Source organism: Spinacia oleracea, chromosome 2 (genome assembly GCF_020520425.1).
Source record: "Spinacia oleracea cultivar Varoflay chromosome 2, BTI_SOV_V1, whole genome shotgun sequence".
Taxonomy (NCBI): domain Eukaryota; kingdom Viridiplantae; phylum Streptophyta; class Magnoliopsida; order Caryophyllales; family Amaranthaceae; genus Spinacia; species Spinacia oleracea.
This window is the reverse complement of record NC_079488.1, coordinates 97551144-97577178: the sequence shown is the minus strand read 5'-3', so window position 1 is coordinate 97577178 and position 26035 is coordinate 97551144. Positions and strand designations below refer to the sequence as shown.

General features: G+C 36.6%; 3 protein-coding genes and 1 pseudogene across 5 annotated transcripts; 1 reads left to right on the top strand and 3 right to left on the bottom strand.

The window, feature by feature from the left end:
• The first annotated feature begins 1204 nt into the window (after positions 1-1204).
• LOC110802939 (disease resistance RPP13-like protein 4) lies at positions 1205-13739 on the top strand. Of its 3 annotated transcripts, none has more exons than XM_022008397.2 (3): positions 1205-1357; positions 2533-5123; positions 13371-13739. In XM_022008397.2, exon 2 carries the CDS (start codon positions 2547-2549, stop codon positions 5082-5084), a length of 2538 nt encoding a protein of 845 aa, XP_021864089.1. In that variant the 5' UTR covers positions 1205-1357; positions 2533-2546; the 3' UTR covers positions 5085-5123; positions 13371-13739. The 3 variants fall into 3 exon arrangements, with proteins under 3 accessions (XP_021864089.1, XP_021864090.1, XP_021864088.1); XM_022008398.2 differs by lacking the exon at positions 13371-13739 and adding an exon at positions 10871-11577; XM_022008396.2 differs by lacking the exon at positions 13371-13739 and having other exon boundaries at positions 2533-5369.
• Positions 5429-7997, bottom strand: LOC110802941 (uncharacterized). Its single transcript, XM_022008400.2, has 5 exons — positions 7863-7997; positions 7468-7581; positions 6228-6307; positions 5962-6086; positions 5429-5795 (listed from the first exon to the last, which is right to left on the bottom strand). The coding sequence occupies exons 1-5, from the start codon at positions 7913-7915 to the stop codon at positions 5724-5726; spliced, it is 444 nt and encodes a 147-aa protein (XP_021864092.1). The 5' UTR covers positions 7916-7997; the 3' UTR covers positions 5429-5723.
• LOC130467659 (G2/mitotic-specific cyclin S13-6-like) lies at positions 11869-14193 on the bottom strand. The gene is made up of 7 exons (XM_056836236.1): positions 14141-14193; positions 13997-14099; positions 13801-13900; positions 13100-13221; positions 12770-12979; positions 12088-12117; positions 11869-11997 (listed from the first exon to the last, which is right to left on the bottom strand). The coding sequence occupies exons 1-7, from the start codon at positions 14191-14193 to the stop codon at positions 11869-11871; spliced, it is 747 nt and encodes a 248-aa protein (XP_056692214.1).
• A 120-nt stretch (positions 14194-14313) lies between these two features.
• Positions 14314-19739, bottom strand: LOC110802940 (molybdopterin synthase catalytic subunit-like; annotated as a pseudogene).
• Positions 19740-26035: the final 6296 nt, after the last annotated feature.

Here is a 26035-nt window from a genome sequence, read left to right as displayed (position 1 = left end):
CAACATAACAGTGAATGCTTATACAAGGCTGTAAAGTTGAGTTAAAAAGTGGAAATACTTTTTAACTTGTAAATCTGGCGCAAGAAAATTAAGATTGAAAATTTCCAGTTTTTACAATTTTTGGTGAATCTGGCGCCAGAATAGGGAGTGTGAAAATTTCAGATTGAAATTTTCACTTTTTGCAAATTTTGGTGAAGCCCGCCAGAACAAGAAGTGTGAATGTGGTTTGGTGGTAGGGCCTGTACTTTTGGCCGCTTTCCCTCCCAAATTAGAAGAAGTAATACACAACTTAATAAGCAGTCACTTTCATACTTAAACAAGATGTCATTTTCATCCACTTGTAAAATGACTACTCCACTCGCTTATCCTCTCTATGAACTTAATTCGTGTGAAATCAGTAATCGTAAAGAACATATAGATATGGAGATAGTACATCATATTGGAGTAACTATAAATATTTTGGATAACTTTATATTCACTTTACAATATTAATATTTTTATTGTGCATTAAGTTAAGAAATTGTCCTTTCCTAAAAGTCTGAGAGCAAAGCCGAGTTTGTTTTTCGGCATATCAGATAGTATGTGTGGAAACATACATACTCACTCTGTATTTATTTAAGGGATACACTTGCCTTTTCCGGCCGTATTTATTTAAGAGATACACTTGCCATTTTTAGTAACTTGTCAAACCCACCATCTAATTAAGTAATCTATCTAATATATCTTATGTCCCACCACCCTATTAAACAAATAATTTTAGAACTACATCCCACCTCCACCCCCTAAAATGGCATGGTCCCCACTTGTTTTACCTATTAAAATATCAACCCAACCCCACTTGTTTTAATACTTTATTTCAGTCAATTCTTTTTCTTAATACTCGTGCTCGGCCAAGTGTATCTCTTAAATAAATACGGAGGAAGTATCAACTAAAAGACAATTAGCTAAAAGACAAAAATGAAGTACCATTCATGTTTATAAAAGTACAATTCTGTAAAAAAAAGGTACAATTCTGTAAAAAAAAAAGTACCATTTTTGTTTAAAAAAGTACCATTTAATTTCTTTTTTGTCCTTTTTATTATTTTATCTTTTGTTCTAATGTGTATTTGCCCATACATATCTGATATGCGCTTGTACTTCCTCGAGCAAAGCCCGGGAATGCGTCATAAAAAAACATTGTAAAGTCCAAGTCAACGACCCACCTTCACCAGTCTTTCCCCAATAATTTTACTTCAATATCATAAACAATTCCATTCATTCTAAACTTCTACCATTTCAAATTTTCAACCCATCATCATCATCTTCCTCCAAGCTCCAGTTCTATCCAACTGCAAGCTTTACTCTTCGCTGAATCGCTGTAAGTTCTTTCTCTCTCTTCCAATAATGGCTTTTTAAATTTTTGTAGGGGTGTTTAATTTGTTAATTATGCCTTTGTTAAGTTAGATTGTTGTAAAATTTGCTGAAACAATCATGTTTGCTGAGATTTTATTGATTAAATTCACCCTTTTTATCAAATTGATCAACTATATCTCTTCAAAGAATTTCTGAAGAATTAAAACAAACTATTGATCTGCACAATATGGTAAAATGAACAACTGTTTTCATGGATTTGTGTTGCTTTCTAGGATTGTTTAGTGTAAATATTAAGTTCCTTTTTGGAAGTATGATTGTTTTCTGCTTTATTTTTGTGATCTTTCTTGTAAATTGCATAAATTATGATATGGGATATGCTACTTGACTCTTCATCTCACCTCATAGGTAGTTAACCGTGTTAGATCCTCGAAAATCCGACATGGGTCTGGACAGTTGACAGATTTGACACTATATGCTATGTACTAGACCTAAAACATGGTTAATTTCCCATTAATTAGCCGAGTTTGACACTTGGACACATAACCTCAAAGCGCCTACTTTGTGCACCCTAGGATAATTTGCTTCATATTTTACGCTAATTTGCTGATGAGCTGCTCGTTTGGTTAGTGGATAAGCTCCAAACGAGCAAATGAACAAGAAAATAACATTGGGTGCACCTAACTTTAGGTACACACGGACGGGTGTATGATATGTTACGTATATCCTTTTAGTCCAAGTAACATACTTCATCCGTTTCACAATAGATGCATCATATTGACTTTCTGCATTATTTATATATTAAGTTTGACCATCAATATCTTTAGTTACATATTAACAAAAATTATTAAACTTAGATATTTTGAAACCATATATTGAGATTAACCCAATAACAATTAAAAATACAAAATTTGCCTTTCCATATTAGTAATAAAAAACGTTGTCGAAGTTAGTAAATGAATATTGTGAAAAGTCAATATGATGCATCTATTGAGAAACAGAGGAAGTACATGGGCACACTAAACTCTTTTTCTTTTCTTCACTCTTTTTCTAGTAGTTCATAACTTCATATGAACAGTTGGAATTTTTTCTACTACTAAATAGTTGATTGCTCTGTTGTCAACACTTTCTCCTTCCGCTCTCTGACTCACAATTCGGAACTTTAATTGTTTCTTTTATCAGGTAAGAAGTGAAATATGGTGGATGCAGTTGTCAGTGTATGTTTGGAAAGACTGGTGAAAGTCCTTGTTAAGGAAGGTAATGTTCTACTTGGTTACAGGGATCAGTTTCAGAAGGTACAAAACGATCTTCAATACATGCGGAGCTTCTTTAAGGATGCAGAGAGGCTTAAACGGAAGAATGAGGTTTTGAAGTGCACTCTGGCTGATTTGCGAGAGCTGGTCTATGAAGTTGAAGACATACTTGCAGATTGCCAGCTTTTGTCAAATAGTTCAGGAAAACTTCTTCATGGATTTTCCCCTATAAAGGTTCCAGCCAAATACCAAATGGGGAAGAGACTTGGAGAAATTAATGTAAAAATTACTAGCATTAAAGATAATATCACATCTTTTCTTGGGCCACTTTCTCAGTCTCTCCATGGTAATGTGCAAGAAGAAGGACCACCCAGATGGAGTTCTCCGATCTATGATCATACCCAGGTGGTGGGATTAGAAGGCGATACAAGAAAACTCAAAGATTGGTTATCTCAAGCAGATAACAGTGGCATACTATCCATTGGAGTTGTAGGTATGGGGGGATTGGGGAAAACCACTGTTGCTCAAACGGTATTTAATGAGAAAGAAATGGAACTTCATTTTGAGAAAAGAATTTGGGTTTCCGTATCTCAGAAGTTCACTGAAGACCAGATAATGAGGAGCATCTTGAGAAATCTCGGAGATGCCAACATTGGGGATGATCGAGGTGACTTGCTAAAACGGATAAACCAATACCTTTTAGGCAAGAGGTTTCTGATTGTGTTGGATGATGTATGGAGTGAGGATACTTCATGGTGGCTGAGAATTTATGAAGGGTTACCAAAAGGAAGTGGGAGCTGTATTATTGTGACCACCAGGATCGAGAAAGTTGCAAGAAAAATGGGAGTGCAGGAAGCAAGAATTCATCGACCTAAAGTCCTAGGTGAGGGCCACAGTTGGTCACTTTTTTGCAATGTGGCATTTGCAGAAAACCATGGTAGTTGTACATCAACTGAGCTTGAGTGTGTTGGAAAGGAGATTGTTTCTAAATGCAGAGGCCTTCCACTGGCAATCAAGGCAGTTGGAGGAATGATGCTATGTAAGCCACCATATTATCATGTGTGGAGGAGGATTGCAGATCATTTCCGGGAGGAATTGACTGATGTTGATGACAACTCTGTCATGGCTTCCTTGCAGTGTAGCTATGATGAACTCCCATCTTACTTAAAGTCCTGCCTTCTCTCCCTTTCCATCTATCCTGAAGATTGTGAAATTAGTAAAGATCAGTTAGTCCGATGGTGGATTGGTGAGGGATTTGTGCCTGTCAGAAATGGTAGGCTAGCAACTGAAGCTAGTGAGGATTGTTTCTCTGGTTTAACTAATAGATGCTTGGTTGAAGTAGTCGAGTGGGATTACAATGGAAAAATATCCACATGTAAAGTTCATGATATGGTACGAGATCAGGTAATCCAGATTGCAAAAGATGAATCTTTTTCTGGATTAAATGCTGCTCATCGTCGTCATCTAGGACTTACCACAGACATTAAGGAAAAGGAAATAGTTACAAGTAAAAAATTACGGGCATTAATATCCACCACTAAAAGTGGTGAAGTGAACAAAATTGCTTCTAGTATTGGGAACAAGTTCTGTGATTTTAGGTACTTGCGAGTGCTGGATTTGTCGAAATCTATCTTCGAAGTGCCTCTTTCTACCCTACTCGGAAAGATTAGCAACCTAAAACACTTGACATGTTTCAACTTAAGCAACACTCACCCATTGACTCAAGTTCCTCAAACATTAGAGAAACTCCACAACCTTCAGATACTGGATGTAAGTTACTGTCAGAGTCTAAAATCCCTTCCTCCTTTTGTCATGACTTTCGAGAACCTAGTGGTGTTAGACGTGAGTCATTGTGGGTCCCTAGAGTTTCTTCCAGAAGGCTTGGAGAAGCTTTCAAATCTTCAAGTTCTGTTAGGGTTCAAGCCAGCTAGGGCGGAAGGCGAAGGTTCTAGAATTTCCGCGTTGAGAAGCTTAAGTCAACTAAGGATACTGGAACTGCAACTGACTCGTGCTGATGAAATCGATGATAATGAGACCGATGCCTTAACTGGCCTGATAGAGATGCAGATACTGACAATAAGTTGTTTTAACAGTTTTGAGAGTGATAAACTCATCTCTAAACTCGAGAAAGTCTGCCCACCCTTGCAGCTACACGAGTTGTCTCTTAAATTTTACCCAGGAAAAACCAGCCCCAAATGGCTTAACCCCACCTCTCTGCCTATGCTTCGGTATCTTTCAATATGCGGAGGAAACCTAGCACAGTTGGACAAAAGTTTCTGGGGAAATGATGAAACTTGTTGGAAAATCAAGGGCTTGAAATTGGACTCACTATCTCATTTAAGTGTGAAGTGGGAGATGATCCAAAGAGTTATGCCTTCCTTGAGAACTGTGCATGCGTGTTGGTCTCCCGAATTGATATCTTTCCCAATAGAGGGAGTTGGTTTCAGAGGTGGTGTGTGGAAGGAGGACAGGAATAACTAAATCAAGTGAAAAGCAGAAGAAGATGTTCTTAATTACCAGGTACAGAACATTGAAACTCTATCTTATTGGTTTTGAGCTTTTTCCTGATGAAAATATACACTACCTTTTTTCTTTTCTTTTTTTCCTTTCTGATGCATTTCCGACTTTGTTTCATTTCTATCCATTATTTGTGTCAATTTGGTATACAGAGGGGGATTTCTGCCTTATTAGGTCATTGTTGTTATTGTATGCTAGAGTGTATTTTTCACCTATTTATAAATTATGCATACAGTAAATTTACACTAACTTGGAAAAGACTGCATAGAGTTGATTACCCTGAACTATGAAGTAAAAAGTACTGGAAGTCAATACATAATATATGCTCTTCTACCTGTAAAATCAGCTTTGCAAAAAAATTCTGTTTGATGATTGCCTCCTAAGACAAACTGTTTCAGCATAAGTCGCATCTTACTAGAGGGCGGTCAAAGAGAACCAATGCCAGAAAATGCTGGCAGTAATGACAGAGGCATAGTTATAGCTAAACTGAAATAGGCAGAAAACGGATAAAATATACTCCCTCTGTCTTCTCCATCCTGTATGAGCAGATGTTAGAAACTAATACGAGTGCAAAATACGACACTGCTTTCTTCTCTTCTGCCTTCATAGTTCAGTGGGAGGTTTCAGCCTGACTAGTCTCTTAACTCTGTCGTTATCATTATTTTCCATCACTCCCTGAAAAAACACAAGGCATACTTGGTATTACTTTCTGGCTTTGCATTACCATGAACATGAAATTTGCATTTTAACCCAAATCTGAATAAGAGTGTCCAATTGAATTGGCTTGCGAATTAGGCCTGTGATGAGTGTTTAATTGTTAATTTGGAGGAGTTATTATTACCTTCCAGAAGATCTCATCAAGGCATAAACATATTCTTCCATACTTGTCAAGAAAACGGCCCTCGGATGGAGGCTTTCCACATACATCTTTGATAGATGTTGTAATGGCACGGATCACTTCTGACACTAGAGATCGAATAAGAGAGATAGCATTAAGATTGCAGATTGATCATCATATCTAACTACATTGAGTTGATTGATGATTGTTCAGACATGTATGTTTTAACAAAGATAGTAGTAAACTTAATAAGGTTGTTGATCGCTTACGTGTGAGTTCATCGTATTCGTCCTTGCCAACAGCATATATGCTCACATCTCCAAACAATGTGTAAACGATATACACTGATCTGAAAATTAACAGAAAGATGTAAAATGATGGGAGAAAGTTTCACTAATTTGTTGCATAATTGGAGGGGGGAAAGATGCAGAAAGATGATACTCCCTCCGTCCCATAATTATTGTCCCGTTTGACCTAAAACACGAATTTTAAGAAAAATGAAATATAGTACATGAAAAAGTTGAATAAAGTACAAATGATGATTGAGTTGTATGAAAAAGTGGAATAAAGTACATGCGATAGAGAATATAGTACAGAGGAAAGTGGAATATAGTACATGGGTGGAGTTTTCAATATATTTTTAATTAATATAGTACATGAGAAAGTGGGGACCTTAGTAGACAAAATTAGAAACAAGACTATAATTTTGTGACGTCCGATTTAGAAAACAGGACAATAATTTTGGGACGGAGGGAGTACAAAGAAGAAACAACTGCACCAGGAAATGAAATGAATCAATGAATTTTGTTTTAAGAAACAAAAAAGCTAAAACTACCGCAACAACAAGGCAAGAAACAAAATGAATAATTACTTAGTACTCTCTCCGTCCCTTAATACTTGCACCGCTTTTCTTTTCGGGTCGTCCCTTAATACTTGCACCGCTTCTATAAATGGAAATCTTTATCAATATTATATTATTTCTCACTTACCTACTACCCCACCTACACCCCTATTCCCTACAAAAAATCATTTAAAAATCAACACCCCTCACTCATCACTCCCCACCCCTTACACATTTCCCACTAACTATATTAAAAAAATACCTCACTATCAATAAACACTCATTAAATTAATAAGTCAATTCAAATGTAACTCCGCACAGGTCAAACCGGTGCGAGTATTAAGTGATGGAGGGAGTACATATTATCAGAATTCTAAAGAAGAGGATACTAATGAAAATCACTATCTGTCTGTCTATGAATGGTGACGAGAATTTCAGATGACTCTGTGTATGTTTATGGTGAAACAGATGACAGACAGTTGGTTGCACGAACAATCAGACCATTAATATAAAATTTAGAAGAAAAAGTAGATAAATCACTCTATCATTAGAAGAAACATGTAAGTTAACAACATTGTCTAGACTAAATTTACGACAGTTTCGAAATCAAAGAGCTGCAACATTAAACATGCGACAAAAAAATTACGAGCAATGCCAGAAATACAAACTTGTGGTGTGCAACGAAATGCTCATCAAGTTTTGCACCCTTAAGATTAGCTTGGCCAAGCTTGGTTAAGAAAGAACGCCAATGCAACCGTTCCTCTGATGGTACCCCATTGAATCTATCAATACATACAATCAAAGTGTAATTAGAATTTCAAATCTTAAATAAACCAATTCCTCAACCCGTCTACAATTAACTGTCAACGATATTTGATTTGGTAATGGGACAGATCCACTCACAATTGATAGTCACATTGTTAAAAGTGTAATTCGATCTAGTAACGTAATAATTGAATTAATAATTAAGTTGTAAGTACTGCATTTTGATCTAGTAACCTGATAATTAAATTGAGGTTTTGTATATGCAAAAAACTCTGAGATGGAGGTTAAAAAAGAGTACCTTTCAACCAAAATGTTGGCTTGAGGGTTTGTGATCAACACGGCAAGAATCATTTTGTTTCTTCTAATCTTTTATTTCCAGTTTGTTTTTCTCTGTCCATCAATAATGAATTTTGTGTTTTTTTTTAAAAAAAATAATAATTGTGTTTTGGGAGTTTCCATAATTTGTGGCAACATTTTCTATTGACCTACTTAAAGGAAAAAAAAAAAAAAAAAAAAGCCTTGCACGCATAAAGTGTACAATAGAAAACTTTTAACCATTTTTTTTGTAACTCTACCTAGTTTTTTTGAAACTTTTAATATATTTTGAATAACTTTTATATTATAAAAAAAAAGGTCGATAGATAAACATTTTAAAAGGTTAAATGATTAATTTTACACATTATTAGTGATTTTGCAGGTCATAATTTAACGAGGTCCGTTTAAAAATAATAGGTACCAAATGTTGGATCATCTAGAAATATCGCATAGGTGAGATTGTTAATGAATTACCGGACAAATGCTGGATTATTAGAATTTAATTTCCAAAATTTTTTATAAAATATGACCGAACTTGGACTCTGATTTGTTATGGCGGTACTAGTCTTATATGCACGCGATGCGTGCGAAATCATATAAAAACTTAATATTGTGTTGTTACAACTAATATATCACAACGGTAGATCAAAATTTCATTACTGAAGTGGAAAATGTTCGCAATTGTTCTCAAATCTATGAATCTATTTCAATGAATTTTCATTCTTGGAGATGACATTGGTCAAGTCCGAAGGCTTGAATTGTTGCCCGAGTTTGAAGTTGTGAGCTCAAATCTTCAATCTTTTACTAGTGCAATCCTTCCACTGAGCTACCTATATACATACAATATAGTTTAGTGTTGATGTCACTGAAAGTTGCATCCATGAGCTATGTGCATGTTGCAAAGCTTATAAAACCCAAAAAACCTCTATAAACACAAAAGTAAGGAGCTAGAATTAGATCAAGGAAGATCAATATGATGCACTCTTATTTTTCCCGAAAGACCCTCAAAAACCTCTAATTATCACTCCCTACTTAGGAAGATCAATCAGTCATCGACACCCCTGTGTAAAATAAAAATGAGATACCATGGAGTTTTCTTGAGATGCACTTTCTTCAATTTACCTTAAATTCAACACAATCTAAAACCAACAAAAGCTCACTATACTCGTACATAAGGAACCGGTCCAACATAATTTGGCTAAAACCAAAAAAATACTAATAGGGATTTTGCAACAAAAGGTGGAAAAAACAGAGTTAAGGAAAGAAACAACAACCAACAAAGAAGGGTGCACAAACCGCACCCTAAAAAAACAAAACAGTTTAGCAAAAACAGAACAACCTAGCAACAATAATGCTAAGACAGCAGCAGAACAGTGCAGCAGAATACAATAGCTGCTGTTGGGAAAAACAGAAGAAAAAAAACACTTGAAACAACCTGCGTACAGCAGGAACAACCTAGCAACAGAAAGTAGAGCTGCAGCAAAAAAGCACACTCACACTACACATTGTAGAAACACAACAGCATCCAAAAAACAATAGAAGTAGAAGCTGCAATGAACAACCCATAGCAGCAGACCGTAACAACACAACAAACAACTTGCAAACACTAACAGCACAACCAATTTGCACATATCAGAAATCTGAAAATCAAACTGCACCTACAGAACCCAGTTGTGTACTTCTGCAGAATCTTCTTCCCCAACATCTTAGAACCAGTTTTCATGCACTTTTTTTGAAATTAAATTTGCTATTATATAAATTTCATACGTAATTGCATATAAGACTGATAATTTAAGCATTTTCCAGACAAATATTTCATTGGGTATCTGCAAATTGAATTTTTTTTGTTTAAGTAGATATGTATCTACACAGGAGAAGGATTCACATTTGATTGGCTTCTTATTCTATACATTAGATTGGCTTCTTATTCGTATTTTATGCATTAGATTCACATTAGATTGGCTTCTTATTCTATCTCTATTATATAAGCTAACGATGCATAGATAGTTGGAGATTAAACCAAACCCATTAAAGTCATCATTCAGATAAAGACTAATAGAGGATTAGGTGTACATTAGGTTTACCCTTCCAGATGAGATTTTAATTCGTTTACGGAAGCCAATCTAATATCACTATTAGATTGGACATTAATATCACTAATTTATATTATTGAGGATGACTATTAGATTCCTATTAGATTGTCATATCTAATTATGAGTTTACAGATCGTGAATCATCTAACTATATAATTAGATGATTCGCGATATAATTATTTGCGTCCAATAGCATTTGAACCTATACCAAAGGTTTAGAAGACCTATGTCCTATCCATTAGACTACGGACGCTTTTCATTCCTTACAAAATTTGATATGATGTGATTAAAATTATTTGTGACGGACTCGCTGACTTGGTATCAACTTTAGGATTTAGAAATCTAGTCCATGCCTTGAGACATGAGTTTACTTTACAAATAAGCTTATTTGTTTAGCAAATATCTGAATCAGGTTGGAATAAGAAATCTCATTCCTGCTGTTTGCTTTTGCCTTTTTTATATTATTTGTTTTTTGAAAGTCCGATACCTTGAATCCCCCAAGTATCAGATTAAGCTCCCAGCAAACTAACACAAACTTATTAATCTGGGATCTCTATTACGTTGTCACAAACTTCTGATCATCTTTATATCACAAACTTTCTGATATAATACGTTGTCCAGAGAAATTAGAAATTATATAATCAACTTAAAAACATGAAAGAAAAGCTGTATATCTTCAGCAAATTGGGATTATAAAAATGAGGTAGTGAAATAAGCTACTGCGTAATTTTGCAGCTCAATTAGACGTGTCTTTCCAAATAGGTGGAAGGTCATCTGACCTATCACACGGGGTGAGGGCATTCATAAATGACAAAATTATTGAGCTCAGTAGTTGAGATTTTTACTTTACCAGGAGTGTAGAGTATTGACACGTAGTTGCCTCTTTTAATTCCCGCAGCAGCTGAACTGCCAGGATCGCGCCAAAATCATCAAGTTGGATGTCAACACTTTTATGGGAGTTTCTTGCATAAAGACGGTATCTGAAGTTGAAACATTGAGAAGGTGTTCACGTACTGAAATCATTGAAATTGAGTGTTCGGATAAAAATTTAATAAAGATCTAAATCGTGGGTGCTAGATTTTAAACTTAAATTAGGTAAGATGTCATACCATTTGATTATTGAAGAGCCTGTTAAGAAATTCAAACAAAAATAGGAAAAAAAACACATCAAATCAACAAAATCTCCAGAATCAATTCGAAAAAAATGAAAATTTAATAAAAATTGTTGAAATCTCACCCGAATTCAATAACGCATTATCAAGTTCAATAGCTTGCGCGCAATTCGAATAGAAACCTCTTTATGAAGAAACTGAGCAGAAATCAACAAATTACCATATCAGAATAAAAACCCTAAAACTGAATTTTGTGGCTGTTATTTCAGAATAAATTGGAATTAGCTCAATGTCCAGAAAGAGGATTCAATAAGCTAATTAAGACATGAAAGAGGAGTCAGTCTTCACAGGAATTAGCAAGAAGAGGAATTAAATCAATTGAATCAATTGGAGTATAAGAACCCGTTTATATTTTATTCTCATGCTTCCATCTACTGAAATAAAATATTAAAATTGGAATTTGGATAAAAACCCTAAAACTGAAATAAAACCCGAAAAATAAAAAATAAGAGATAATTACTTTGAATTTCGATTGAGCCTTCCTAATTATTTTAGGGTTGATCCTTCCTAGTGACATATAGCATGAACATTCAAATTTAATTGTAAGTTTTAAGTAGTAATTTGTCCTCAAAATTGATTTTAAATTCCACAGCAGCCCATCTAATTGAAACACTACTATTTTTCAAAAGTCATACTAAGAACAAATCAATGACTGAGAAATCTAAAATCTCGTTAAGAAAATCGAAACAATATACAAACGTGAATAAATGATCCTACTCGAATTCTACAACGAAGATACTCCAGAAACACAACCTTCAACAATTTTCCAAACACTAAATATAATTAACCAAATAATCACAACCAAAACATCCAGATAGACTATATTCAAATTCCCAACACAAAATTCATAAGCCTGATCAAAGAATCACTCAAAAGTTAAAAGAAGCGGAGAAGTAAAAGACTGACATATACCAAAAACAATGTTCGTAGGCTTCATGGCAACCTGATTCTTAGCAGCATCACCGATCAAACGCTGCACAAACAAACACAATCAAACTAATCAGATTACCTTTTATTAACCCCATTAAAGCAAATCATCTTTGTATCTAATTAACATAAGTAACCCGTGAAAAACTAAAAAAACTACATCTTCTTTGTTAATTGTTAATTTACATGGTCACTCTCAAATATTAATCCAACAATTTACCAAAAAGCAGCAGCAGAACTGCCCAGCGCTAAGAAAGCGGCGGAGTATACGGTGGTCGGCGACTGAGCGACAACGGTGATTTGGAGGAGGGTGAATTTGGATTACAGGATCCTAATGCGGAGGTCGTCTTTTCAACGAACATTAACAATGGCGGCGACTCATCCATGTTTACCTCCTCCCGTCACGCTTTAAAGTTTCCGGCGTTTTCAACGGCTTCGTGACGAAGATAGAGAATAAAAGACGGTGATGGTGATGGTGATGGCGATGGCGATGGCGATGGACGGAGGAGAGGATGAAGCGAGGAGAAGGTTTTGGGGGAGTAGAAGAAATCAGAAGAGAAGAGAGAGGGGGAGGAGAGTGTGCGGTGACGTCGGTGAGAGAGCACAACATTTTTAGGGTTTGGAATGGGGCTGGGGTGAGGGTGGGGTAATTTGGTCTTTTTGCTTGGGGACACGAAAAGTGTATTTACCTATTTAACCTCAGCTGTTCCTTTATATAATAGAGATAAATTTGATGCTAAATAAATATTACCACTATATGTAATCCAAGTTTTCCTTGATAATAGAGATGCAAAAAGATCTGTTAGATGCGAAAGAAGCCAGAACTTAAAACTGCAGTGGCTACAAAACCAGTCACGATCTAGATACAATAAGCCAGAACCAGCTAACTTGCACCTAATTTGCAAGCCCTGCACATCATGATATGCCATGACATTCTGATACTACAGAGTACTGGACAACATAAGAACATTTTAATCTTGTTCCAACAAAAGAATACTACCAGACTCTATCAAAATAAGCCATGTCACTGCACGGTTAGACACGTAGCAGGGTGGAAGCAGAGATACAGCCACTCCCATGAGTCCCGTCAATACGTGAGAATTTCCCATGAACTCTCCATTTAAAATTTGATTAGAACTTTGCACATTCCCTGCAGGAGGGGAGCAACAACAGGACTCTTGCTGTCAGAAAAATGTCTAAACATATAAACTGAAAAAACAAAGTTCAAGATAGTGTAAATTTACTTGAGTTGTTCTTTGAGTAGCTTGTTTAGTGCTTGATTGTTTCCAGTCTAAACAGGAGTTCTACCCAAATTATGAAGGGCAGCATACACGGAATCAGCAGAGATTATCGACAGGCATTATGTCACCACTACCTGGTACTCTGGTACTGCATCAGACCAGACCATTTTCTGACAAATAAAAGTCCATGTGTTCCGTCTGCTAGCCATAAAATGACAATTCCTTAAGTACGGCTACCATGGTGAGTAACTTCAAGTACTTTTGAAGGGTAAAAAGGAATTCCTTTACTTTAGCAATCCCAAAATCATACAAAAACAAAATAAAAAGTAAAGGTGTAAAATTATCAACTTATTGTTAATTTGCATTCCCATCTAGAAATTGTGATACGCCACTTATTATATTCAATACATAAGTAGTTGTTTAGTTACCTCCTTATCAGAAGGAATATAGCTTTTATGAACCTAACAAGGAAGATATGGAGTAGCAACCATGCGATCCCAGTGAAACTTCCCTAAGGACCCCTTTCTCTGTAGAAAGTACATGTTCATGGGTATATGTATTGTCAGACATAGACATGAAGTTATTCACCTGCAAGAAAATTCAGCATTAACAATAATAAGCATATATAGAGTATCATTTAAACAGGTAAAAAGGACCCATAAGAAAAGGGCTCGAAAATAGCACCTCAGGCATCCGAATCTCTTCATATTTGCAGGCTAGCAACACATTGAGATGTGATGCCTTTTTGCTGAAGTTCCTTCCGCAAAACAACCTTGTCGAAACACGCCTATCCACGAGGTCGATAGTCAGGTAAAGAGTTTAAAGAACAGTTCGAGCTTGTTATGAACTTCGGCCAGCCAATCACTAAGAATCATCCTCATCTTTTCATTGATGTGGGACTACATTGACGCATAAATTTATAATCACACACTCAATACTCATCACAACGGGAATGAAATGAAGATTTCTAACTACTATTTGAAAAGAGAACCAACAACAAATTGTTCCAAAAAAATTATTGATCAGATTAACAGTAGTACAAGTTTACATCTGCATTTGGAAAATCAAAAACTTACAAGTGGTATCTCTATTGGTCTATTCCTGCATTATCCTTATTTGTTTTGTTTTCTCTTTCTTCATCCACCCTTACCTTGGTACCACAACAACCCTTTTTTTGGTGATTATCCACCTCCTTCACTTTTCTCCGGCAGCAACCCTTCTCACCACTCTTTATCACAAGCTCGGACCTCCTCTCCAAGAACTACGAGTTCTCCTTCCAAACCTCTCCATTGGCATAAACTTCCTTCTTCCAAATTGGCACCGACGCCTTTAGTTCATCAATCAAGTACTTGCAAGCATCCAATGCATCAACCCGGTGAACAGATGAAATGGCAATAAATATGCTTGTTTCACCCACTGAGACAGGGCCCAGACAGTGAGCTACAGCAATTAAGTTGAGATTCCACATTTCTCGAGCTGACGTACATATGGATTTGATACAGCGGATAGCCATTGGAACATATGCTTCATATCTCAGCTCCACAACGGTTTTTCCATCAAAAATATCACGCGTTGTGCCAGAAAAAGTCGCTATGGCACCACATTCGGGAGCGCGAACAAAGTTTATGTACTTAACTATGTCAATAGGGTTGTTCTCCTCTAGTATTTCAATAAGAGTTTTCTCATCGGCCATCCGAAAAAATTTGACTTGCACGCTTCTAACCTATGAAAAAATAAAGTTCAACTTTGTATAACAAACAACCTTCTAATTTCTAGCAAAATTGTCCATGTGAATAAGTGCACATCTTTTTTATTGGAGATCTTTCAATGTATATACGAAGTACTTCTTTTTATATAAATTTACCAAAGGTTGTTTATGGTACATCTTTTAATTCATCAACTTTTTTTATAAACATCCAATACTAATAGTAGAGATAGTACATTTTTTTTCTAGAGGGATTGTAGAAGATAGTACATAACAACATAACAAATTCCATTTTTTTTTTCCTTTAAAAAACAACAAATTCCATTTTCATTGTATACAATTTGGTTCTTCTTATCCTTCCATATTGAGGACAAGGTGGAAGTTTACGGGGCCGGTATTGTAATGAACCAAGTGTAAGGGAAGGGCATAATAGGTAATGAGTAATATTAAGTAGAAGACAAATTAGGTAGGTGTAGTAGAATGGTTATAAATAAGGGCACATTAGGTTATGAGAGGGATGTTGAAAATTTGGTAAAACTTAGGCTTTGGAGAGTGGTGACCACAAGTCACTAACTCTGGAGATTGGTGGCCTCAAGTCACTACCTTTTGTACCCCTTTTTGTGTTCCTCATCTTTTCAAGCAAATAAATATATCTCTATTATTATTCTGCTCAAAATCATCATTTCTTCACACTTGGTATCAGAGCAGTACAGTTCTAGGAGGGATTATTGATCTGGAATTTTTTTTAAAAAAAAATTAAAAAAAAGAGAAATGAAAAAAAATCAGCCATAGAGTTTGCCGGAAAACAGTCAGCAGAATTGATGCAAAGTTGGATTCGAGGTAAGTTTTCCTACATCACAAGCAAAAGAAATCAAGGGATTTCATATTGCAAGGAGGAGCAGGGCATCCGGCAAGAGCTTCAAATTCATGTGTTTGGTGGAAGAGGTTTAGACATCTGGATTCTTCAAATGGAGGATTTTTTTTATTTTTTCCACTTGAATGAAGAAGACAAGTTTAAGGCTGCCATTATCGGGCTCGATGGTGAAGCATTGCGGTGGTTCGAAGGGGACAAGTTCTTCCATGGTTGGCAAGAATTGAAGGACCATGTATTGCTACGTTTTGGGTTATCACCACCACCATCGGCACAAAATTTCAAAGATCAAATGGAGGAGGTAACCAGGAGAAGTATGCAAAACCTTCAAAAAGAAATTTCCACAATACTTGATGAAGCTTTTGCTCCAATTGAATTGGGGTTTAAGCAACTTCGAGAGACACTTAAAGAGGAAGTGAAAGAGGCAGCGGCGGCAGCTCCGGAGGTTGTAGAGGCGAAAGAGACCGATCGTGAGGATTTGAAGAAAAATAAATCTTGAGAAAATGTGGTGAATGTGGTAGCTGACACCGACAAAGATAAAGAATTAAGAGGGATCACTGGAGGCGCGTCCGTTGCTTTAATAGGTGAGCGAAGAAGAGGGTCGTTTGAGAGAGGAGTTGCTGGCGGCAGTAGATCTGGTGGTGGTCCTGGTTGCTTCGCCGGTGAGGATTCCGGTGGTGAAGCAAAGGACTTGCAGAAGAAGTTCCCAGAAAAGGTGGTGTATGGGAGAAGCTTCAAGGAGTCACTTACTGGCTTGGAGAGGAAGACGAGAATTGGAGATAATAATAGTAAGGACAAATTGGTAAATAGCAAAAAGAATGACGTCAGCAAAGAGGCATGGTTGGTGAAGCCACGTACCTCCGGGGAAAGTGTGGACAGAGTTACACGTTTTACAGCTAATATTTTTGAGGGCATCTTTTCAAGTGGCCTACTAGCTGGCACCAAGGAACCTATTTACTTTTCATATGAGGATTCAAAAAAAGCCAGGGCCTTATTTAAGATAATTGTCACTAAGCCCAGTGACCCAGCCTACACGACTAAACCCAATTACGTCCCTCCTCTATTCATTTCCAATCCAATCCATCTACTAAGAACCCCAATTACGTCCCTCCTCTATTCATTTCCAATCCTGATCAACAATCCTTCACATACTACTCTTGGGCAAGTCTCATGACTATGTTTCGATAGTCAAGTCATTAATGGAAAGTCAACACCTCACTAATAAGGAGTTTCAAGGCATGAGGAAGCGAGGTCTTGCTCCAAGGTGTCACACACTGATCATTGTTGCTGCCAACGTCGAGAAGGGAGTGTCGACTACTATCCACCTTGAGGACAAGGTGGAAGTTTAGGGGGGCGGTATTGTAATGAACCAAGTGTAAGGGAAGAGCATAATAGGTATTGAGTAATATTAAGAAGAAGATAAATTAGGTAGGTGTAGTAGAATAGTTATAAATAAGGGCACATTAGGTTATGAGAGGGGTGTTGAAAATTTATTAGCTTAGCCTTTGGAGAGTGGTGACCTCAAGTCACTAAATCTGGAGATTGGTGGCCTCAAGTCACTACCTTTTGCACCCCTTCTTGTGTTCCTCATCTTTTCAAGCGAATTAATATATATCAGCCATTAATATTCTGCTCAAAATTATCAGTTCTTCACAAAAGCCCGGATAAAGGAGGACACAAGGGAGATTGTTTGAGATGTTTGCTTAGTTGTGAAGTTTGCTACCTTGCTCGTGTACTAAAGTCGAGTTCTTGACGATTTTGGGAGGTTTGGATTTTGCTTGGAATGCAGGGCGCCGAAAGGTGCAAGTGACCATCAATTCGGAGGTGGTGGCACATATTTTGGTAGATATATCATCTCCTTCTCTCCTTATTATCATATCATAAAGAAATGCAGGGCGATGATGGAAAAACCTAATTGGGAAATCACTATTCATCAATGTTATAGGAAACCAATCGAGTTGGATAAACCCTAAAACCCATTCTTCTGAAGACAGTCCTGGAGGATGTTCGTGCTTTGAGTGACTTGGCTTTGTTAAGAATGATTCGTGTTGTTGCGGCTTAGACTAAGATTGATTTCTTTAGTCATAGCTGTTTAGTTTTGCTTCATTTATTTCGTTTGTTGTTTAGTTTCCGTATTGCATGCTAAAGCCCCTTTTTGCACAAAAAAAGTAAATAAATATGTAGAACTATTAAACCTTATTTTGTCATATTAGACCTGAAATTAAATAAGTGAAAATAACGTGAGGAGAACATAGCAAGATTTATGAGTGGATTTAATCACGAAAAAGAGAACTCAAAGAGAACATAGCGGAACCTTATCTCTATTCTACAAGGTAACTCATGAGTCCGTTGACTTTTTGGTGCCCCTTTTGAAATACCTATTATATCCTTAGTTCCTTATAACGTGTTAAATTTGTTTAAATGAAAAAATATTAATTTGTCTCTTTCTAGAGAAATAATCACTTCAAATAAAAAATATACAACTATTTATTTATCTAATCAACTACGTATTTCGATTGACATTTGTTTAATGAAAATACATCATTCGTATAAAATGTCACTCACGCATCACGTGCATAAACACCATTCTTATCTTATTACTCCGTAGAACATGGCAAAAATTTTGTTTTTATTTTTTGTTATAGTGTCAAGTTTGTGTCAATATTCTCAACTCAATAGTAACATATACAACACAATTTGTGTCATAGCGAGTAATTTCTCTCTTCATCAAACCTTGTAAAATTGTTTGGATATGAGTAGTGTAAACTTTAGATTATATTTGATATGAGTTTTTAAAGGGAAAGAAATGGATTCAGTTAAGCAAATCCGTTTGGCGATGCTTGGTTTATGGTTTTGGATAACACTTGCCCTTTCTTAGCTGTAACCTACTCCGCAAATCTATTACCGCTCCTAACCAAGTGGTAACAGATTTTTACCTGCGCAATCCCCAAATTTCTGAACATCGTAGTTCTTTCATCTCTCTATCCCCCTCTCTCCTCTGCAATCGTTCCCAGTCTCTCAGTTAAATTGAGATGTAATTTCATTCAATTTGTTTTTTTCGGGTGCAAATGAGGGGCAATACCCAATAATTTCATTCTACTTGGTTCTTTTTATTCTTTATTATCTGATTCAAGTTCTTCCATTTCTTGGACAATAATAGCGAAATAGTTGCGAACTTACGAAGGTAGATAATCTCAATAGTAACATCTTCTGGGATTTAGGTGTTAAGGTTCTTGAATTTGAAATTGGGCAAAAAAAATGGAATTTTGCAAAATGAGTTTTTCACTCTAAAGGATTACAATCTCAAATTCTTTATTTTATGTCATAATTTCCACTTTCTTGTCTTCCCAAACTTATTGTTTTCCAGATAAATCATCAAAGTATGCTTGACCTTAACCTCAAACTATCTATAAATTTAGAAAGCATAACAAATATCCGCCACTAAAATTTCAAATTGACGAACAGATGAGTTTGAAATTTCCAAATTGAAGCTGGAATCAAATTGGAAGAAGATTACTAGCATTGAATCAAACCAAATGCAAGCAATTTAAATCAACGAATCAAATGCAATCGATTCAAATTCAAACGCAGAAAATCAAACACGAACATACAAAATCGAAGTAGAATACTTACAAAGAGGCCGACGATAGACGTTGAAAATGCGAGATTGTTGAGAGAGAAAATTTTAAGAGAGAGAAGTGAAAATTGAAGCAGGTGGTTTGTGGGAGTCCGGATAAGTTTTACTCCCTAATACTCATATTAATGACTCATACATTTTAAAAGTTGTATTTAAATCATACATTTAAAATTAATGACTCATATTAGTGGGAATGGAAAATAGGGGTGAATATTGATGAGAAAATAATATAATGAGACATTGAAATTGCTCAAATTTTACCTGAAAAAACTTATATCTGAGAGCTAAGAGACCTGATAATTTAGAACTGATCTTTTAGGTGATACTAAAAAAACTAGCAACGCAAATAAGACATCGCGTATAAGTATGGAGGATAAGCCTAAGAGACCATCATTAAGAAACAATCGATCACTTAGAGTTTTGAACATCATTAAATTCAATTCAATTCAAATCGAAAAGATCAGTTATTTAAATACATGCTCTCTTAAATTAAGTTTATTGGTAATATGAATATTTATTAATTTTAGGACCATACCATTTTTTTTAAGTATATGTATTGTGTGTTGTGGAAGATCATCAGACACAACACTCTAAATATCCTGGATACGCCACTAACGACACCCGGAAAAAAATCATGGCTCTGCCACTGGATACACTGCTGGTTATCTCACCCATACCCACCCCAGAAAAATGTTAAATGAAAAGAAAACAAAAAATTGGCCCACGCCATCATCTTCTACATTTTCCCTTCTGCATTTTCGTTCTCCATCATCTTCTACCTCTCCCCTTCTGCATTTCCGTTCTCCATCATCTTCTACCTCTCCCCTTCATTTCCATTCTCCATCATCTTTCAAACTCTCGGCATTTTCTCTCCTATGGTAATTTCATCATTCTCTACCTTAAACAATTGTGAATTTCTCAAATTCATGTGGAATTTAACATCACTTGTGTAAATTCGTGTAATTTTAACATAATTATGATTTTCAGAATGGTTAGATCTTGGAATTAGAATGATCGTATATATGTCTAAAATATGTCATTTGGATATGTTTGTCATTGATTATTTGGTTTCTTTCATTGTTGTATTAAATTCCGTCATTAATGATTTGGTTATTGTCATTGTGTATTAAATTCCGTCATTAATGATTTGGTTACTGTCACTATGAAAGGGCCTTCAATCCGAAGCCCGTTGTTTCATACCCGGAACAGAATGTATCGACGAAGGTTCAATTAACGGATATTTTCACCAAAGTATTGGGGAAGACGCAATTTGAGTTTTTTTTCAAATAAGAGGGCATTCGAAATCTTCATGCTCCACCTTAAGGGGATGTTACAATAAGAATATATTGTGTTAATACTGTTTATATTGTAATATCCTAGATATGTTAAGTTACCTAAATAGCCTCCCTACAATGTACTATATATACGTTGAGAATTAATGAGAATAAACGAGATTGGGCCCTAATTTGTCAGATGACAAAGAAGGCTTCTGTTATACGAAGTACTCCCTCCGTCCCGGAATACTTGACCTGTTTTCCTTATCGGACCGTCCCTTAATACTTGACTTGTTTCTAAAAATGGAAATATTCTAACAATATTATATTATTTCTCACTCCACCCCTATTAACCCACCTACCCCCTACTCCATACAAAAAATAATTAAAAAAATTCAACCCCTACTCTCCCCCAACCCCACCTCTTAACCCACCTCCCACTAACTACATTAAAATAATACCCACTATCAACTACTACCTATTAAATTAAATAAGTCAATTCAAGTCCCTTAAACTCTGTGCCGGTCAAACTGGGTCGAGTATTCCGGGACGGAGGGAGTACCTTTTTGGCCTGATGTGGTTCAATGTTGACAGAAGTTGGAGGAGTAAATAGGTCTGGAGGTCCCTAAACTTTGCCAAAAGGAGCAGTTAGGTCCCTCAAGTTTCAAAAGGAGCATTTAGGTCCCTCAAAATGGATGGAAAACGCTGCTTTTTGTTTTCCGTCACTAACGGCCGTTAAAATGAATATAATAATATAAAAAATTATTAAAATAAAAGGAGAATTAATATACACGTAGATTAATGATTGAAAACAGATGATTTTGATGAAAAGAAGCCTTTTCCAATTACTTAGCCTTTTCAACTTACTTTTTCAATGTGTACACGTGGAAACCTTCCAACTTCCCTCGTTTTTTCTGGTTCCTTCCTAATAATGTTTTGGCGGTATTTTTTTTTACTGTTCCCAACCCTATTTCCCCTCTTTTCACTTCCTATTTATATGGTTCCCCCCCCCCCCCCCCATTTTCACTCTCAGTTGTCTTTTTCCCATTTACTCACTCAAACACTTAAGAGAATTTGAAGTTATTGCTCTGAGTTTTCTGCAAAAATGGGTTCTTGCGTATCCAACAAGAGGACTGCTGATTCCAAGTGGGAAGTTCTCTCCCCCAAGAGAATAAGAATTTCCAGATGGGACGAAGGTATTTTCGTTCAATTTGTCGGTTTTTTCAATAAATGTTTGCAGTTGAGCCATGATAAATTAGGGTTTTTTTTTGTTAAGTAACTTTTTCCCAAAATTGGTGCATGCATTATCTTGATTGTGGTGTTTTATATGTTAATTTAAACAATCGTGGGCTGATTTCGCATAATTTATCAATTGAAGTTGGAATTAGGGTTTCGTCCGTTTTTACTTTCCAATATTTAATTCGAATTGATGCTTGCATGTTCTTGAAAATGGTGTTTAATATGTTAAATTATACAATTGTTGCCTAATTTGGAATTAATTTAAACTAGATTTTGTAGTAATTAGGGTTTCACTTACTGTTTTTGATTCACTTAAATAAAAAACAGAGTTTGATTAATTCGAATTGATGCTTGCATGTTCTTGAAAATGGTGGAGGCCATGCAGGGGTGGGTGGTGGTGGCGCTGGTGGTGGCCCCTCTTTTGTCAAGCTTATGATGATCCAACTTGTTTATAGCTTTTTTTATTTTTGATTTTCAAGGACAATTACATTACTACTGCCATTGCAATTAGGTTTTTGTGAATGTGACAAATATTGGTTTTTGGTATTTGTCACTGCTATGGCAGTAGTTTATATCTAACCGTAGGCTTCTCCCTCAATAGTGGATTGAGGTTTGAAATGTAAGGGTTGAAGCCTACCCTTTTGTAAATGAATGAATGATCATGATGAATGAATGAATGCAACTTTAACCTTTTGTTATCTCTTGTGTTGTTATTCAAGATTTGGTTTGGTTTGATTTCTTAAAGTTTTGTTTTTTTAATTGATATTGTTTAACTTTGATCAGATGTTGATGATTTGACTTTGAACCCTTGCATATATGTGCATCATGGTGGTGAATGGGTTGTGCAAGGTGATATGATTTATAGTGGGGGGAGGGTGGATGTCTTTGATTACATCCATGAGAATGCAGATGGCAAATATGTTAAGGAATTAGTCGATAGTTTAAGTTATAGTGATATAGAGAAAGTACATTTCTGGGAGCCTAGGAAAGAATTCAAGAATGGGGTTAGGTTTTTAGGTTTTGATAGTAGTACTTGTGACCCTTTCTTAGCTTTACTCTTTGAATACAAAAGCATTCATATATACATTGAACATAAAATCAAACCCACCTACAACTTTAACCTAAACAGGAGTGGAGGAGGGGGAGGAGGGAGAGGTAGCTTCCTTGAGTTGTTGAATACTGATGTGGTTGACTTAAATTCTGATTATGTGGAACCACCTTTTACAGTACTCCCACCCAAACAAACTGAACCTCAACCTGAACCTCAAATTCAACCTCAAAATGTGCCTCAACTTGAAATTGATTATGATTCAGAGGGTACAGATGAGGATGATGATGAGTTAGCCACTGCTAGGTCTAAGATATCTGATGATATGAGAAGGGAAAAGGCTTATTTTGAGGAGTTAGTAATGCTGAAAAAACTAGCAGAAAGTAAAGTAGAAGGTGGTCTGAATTTGGGGGATGACTTTGATGGATACAGTGACTTAGACAGCCCTAGTGAGTCAGAAGATGAGGATGATGTTGGTTACTTAGTTGCACCACAACACCATAAGAGGGGGAGAGGGAAACAGAAGCAAAACAACACTGAAACTGAAGAGAGGGAAGCCACTTTTTATGTTGGGCAACAGTTTGAGAATCCAAAGACATTTAGGAAAGCAATCATAGATTATTCAATTGATAAAGGAAGAAACATTCCATTTTCTAAAAATGATTCCACTAGGGTTTGTGCAGAGTGTGAGCACAAAGATAAAGGTTGTAAATGGAGAATTTGGGCTTCATGGGAGAGAGGAAGAAGGTGTTTTGAGGCACTTAGGAAAGAGTACTTGATGGATGTTTCTTAAAGGGACCATTTGGGGGTCAATTGTTAGTAGCAGTAGGGAGGGATGGAAACAATCAAATGTTCCCTTTGGCTTGGGCTGTTTGTGAGGTTGAGAGCACTGACACATGGAGTTGGTTTCTAGAACTTCTAGCTACTGATTTAGGCACTAGTGAAGGAGCAGGGTACACATTCATGTCTGACCAACAAAAGGGTTTACTTGCTACTGTGTCAAATGTGTTTCCACAAGCTGAAAGTAGGGTGTGTGCAAGGCATGTGTACTGTAACTTTAGGGGAGTGTTTGGAGGTGGTTTAGAGTACAGAAAACAATTCTGGACTATTGCAAAAAGCAACACAGTAAATCACTTCAATGAAAACATTGAAGTAATGAGGGCTATTTCACATGAAGCTGCTGAAGACCTACTGAAAAAGAACTACAAGAAATGGTGTAGGGCATTCTACACTCCATTATCTTGTTGTGACAGTGTAGACAACAACATGAGTGAGGTGTTTAATGTTAGGTTATGATACATATGACATTACATAGATCATGCGGAAATAACCATTAACCCAGGACAACATATTATTTACACATAATCATATAGCATAATTTAGATGCATACTCTTTGTTGCGTGCCCTCCCTAGCTGCGCCCGAACCGAACAAGAACAAGTCTTTAGGACTCCAAGTGTCGTCCCTCCGTAGATAGTCCACAGCACGTCCGGATCCGCCTTAAGATTGACCAACTAGAATCGCCCTTAAGGTACTAGAATTTTCGGCACTTTTGAGCAAGATGTGTGGCTGAATTTTTCTCTCAAAAACTCACTTTTGAATACTTGAAACTCGTTATAAATTGTGAACCCAGGCCACATATTTATAGGGGTATGGAAAGGGAATTGGAATCCTATTCAGATACAAATTAATTAAACCTAGAATCCTACAAGAACTCTAATTTAATTAATTTATCAAATAGAATTAGGAATTTAATCATTAACCGAACTCTGCACGTTTTAGGAAACGTGCACGAACACAAACACTTACACACGCACACACGGCAGCCACGATGGGCCGCCCATGCGTGCGCACGAGCAGCAGCCCACGCAGCGAGGCCTGCGCGAGCCACAAGCCCACGCAAGCACCCGCGCGCGCTGCGCGCGCTGTGCGCGCTGCCACGGCCTGCTGGGCCTGGCCTTGCGCTGGGCCTGGCGTGGCTGTTTGTGCGGCGCGCTTGGCTTGCTGGGCGATGGCCTGGCTTCGTGCTGGGCCTCGTCCGGCAGGCCTCGTCCGATGCTTATTCGTACGATACGCTTCCGATTAAATTTCCGATTCCGGAATTCATTTCCGATACGAACAATATTTAACATTTCCGATTCCGGAATTAATTTCCGTTTCGAACAAATATTTCATATTTCCGTTTCCGGAATTATTTTCCGATTCCGGTAATATTTCCGATTCTGACAATATTTCCGTTTCCGGCAATATTTCCGATTCTGGTAATATTTCCATTTCCGATAATATTTTCCGATACGTACCATGTTTCCGTTTCCGGCAACATCTACGACTTGGATAATATTTATATTTCCGATAAGATCCATATTTCCGTTTCCGGTAATATCATCGTTTCCGGAGTATTCATTTCTTGCCTGTGACGATCTCAGCTCCCACTGAAACCAAGATCCGTCGGTTCCGAATATCCATAGATAGAGTATTTAATGCCATTAAATACTTGATCCGTTTACGTACTATTTGTGTGACCCTACGGGTTCAGTCAAGAGTAAGCTGTGGATTAATATCATTAATTCCACTTGAACTGAAGCGGCCTCTAGCTAGGCATTCAGCTCACTTGATCTCACTGAATTATTAACTTGTTAATTAATACTGAACCGCATTTATTAGACTTAACATAGAATGCATACTTGGACCAAGGGCATTATTTCCTTCAGTCTCCCACTTGTCCTTAGGGACAAGTGTGCATTTCCTAATTCCTTTGTCGCTCGATGCTTGCTCTTGAACATAAGGTAAGAGTTGTCATCCTTATTATGTCCAGAGGTGTTCCTCGGTTTCAGAGTTCAACTGATCAAATAAACAGATAATCATAGCCTATGATTCATCCGAGCACGGCCATGCATTTCACAGTTTCTAGCTCTCCGAGTGGCCTTGTACAACTTTTAAGCATCTCATC

What these genes read in the sequence shown, in the direction of transcription:
- LOC130467659 (XM_056836236.1), bottom strand. Translation starts at nt 14,193, where the DNA reads ATGAGGATGATTCTTAGTGATTGGCTGGCCGAAGTTCATAACAAGCTC. An exon ending in AAGAGATTCGGATGCCTGAG is followed by an intron (nt 13,901 to 13,996) that starts GTGCTATTTTCG and finishes ATTTTCTTGCAG; the next exon opens with GTGAATAACTTCATGTCTAT. An exon ending in GTGATGCTGCTAAGAATCAG is followed by an intron (nt 11,998 to 12,087) that starts GTTGCCATGAAG and finishes TTCTTTGATCAG; the next exon opens with GCTTATGAATTTTGTGTTGG.
- LOC110802941 (XM_022008400.2), bottom strand. Translation starts at nt 7,915, where the DNA reads ATGATTCTTGCCGTGTTGATCACAAACCCTCAAGCCAACATTTTGGTT. An exon ending in GCCAACATTTTGGTTGAAAG is followed by an intron (nt 7,582 to 7,862) that starts GTACTCTTTTTT and finishes ATGTATTGATAG; the next exon opens with ATTCAATGGGGTACCATCAG. An exon ending in TTGATGAGATCTTCTGGAAG is followed by an intron (nt 5,796 to 5,961) that starts GTAATAATAACT and finishes GTGTTTTTTCAG; the next exon opens with GGAGTGATGGAAAATAATGA.
- LOC110802939 (XM_022008397.2), top strand. Translation starts at nt 2,547, where the DNA reads ATGGTGGATGCAGTTGTCAGTGTATGTTTGGAAAGACTGGTGAAAGTC.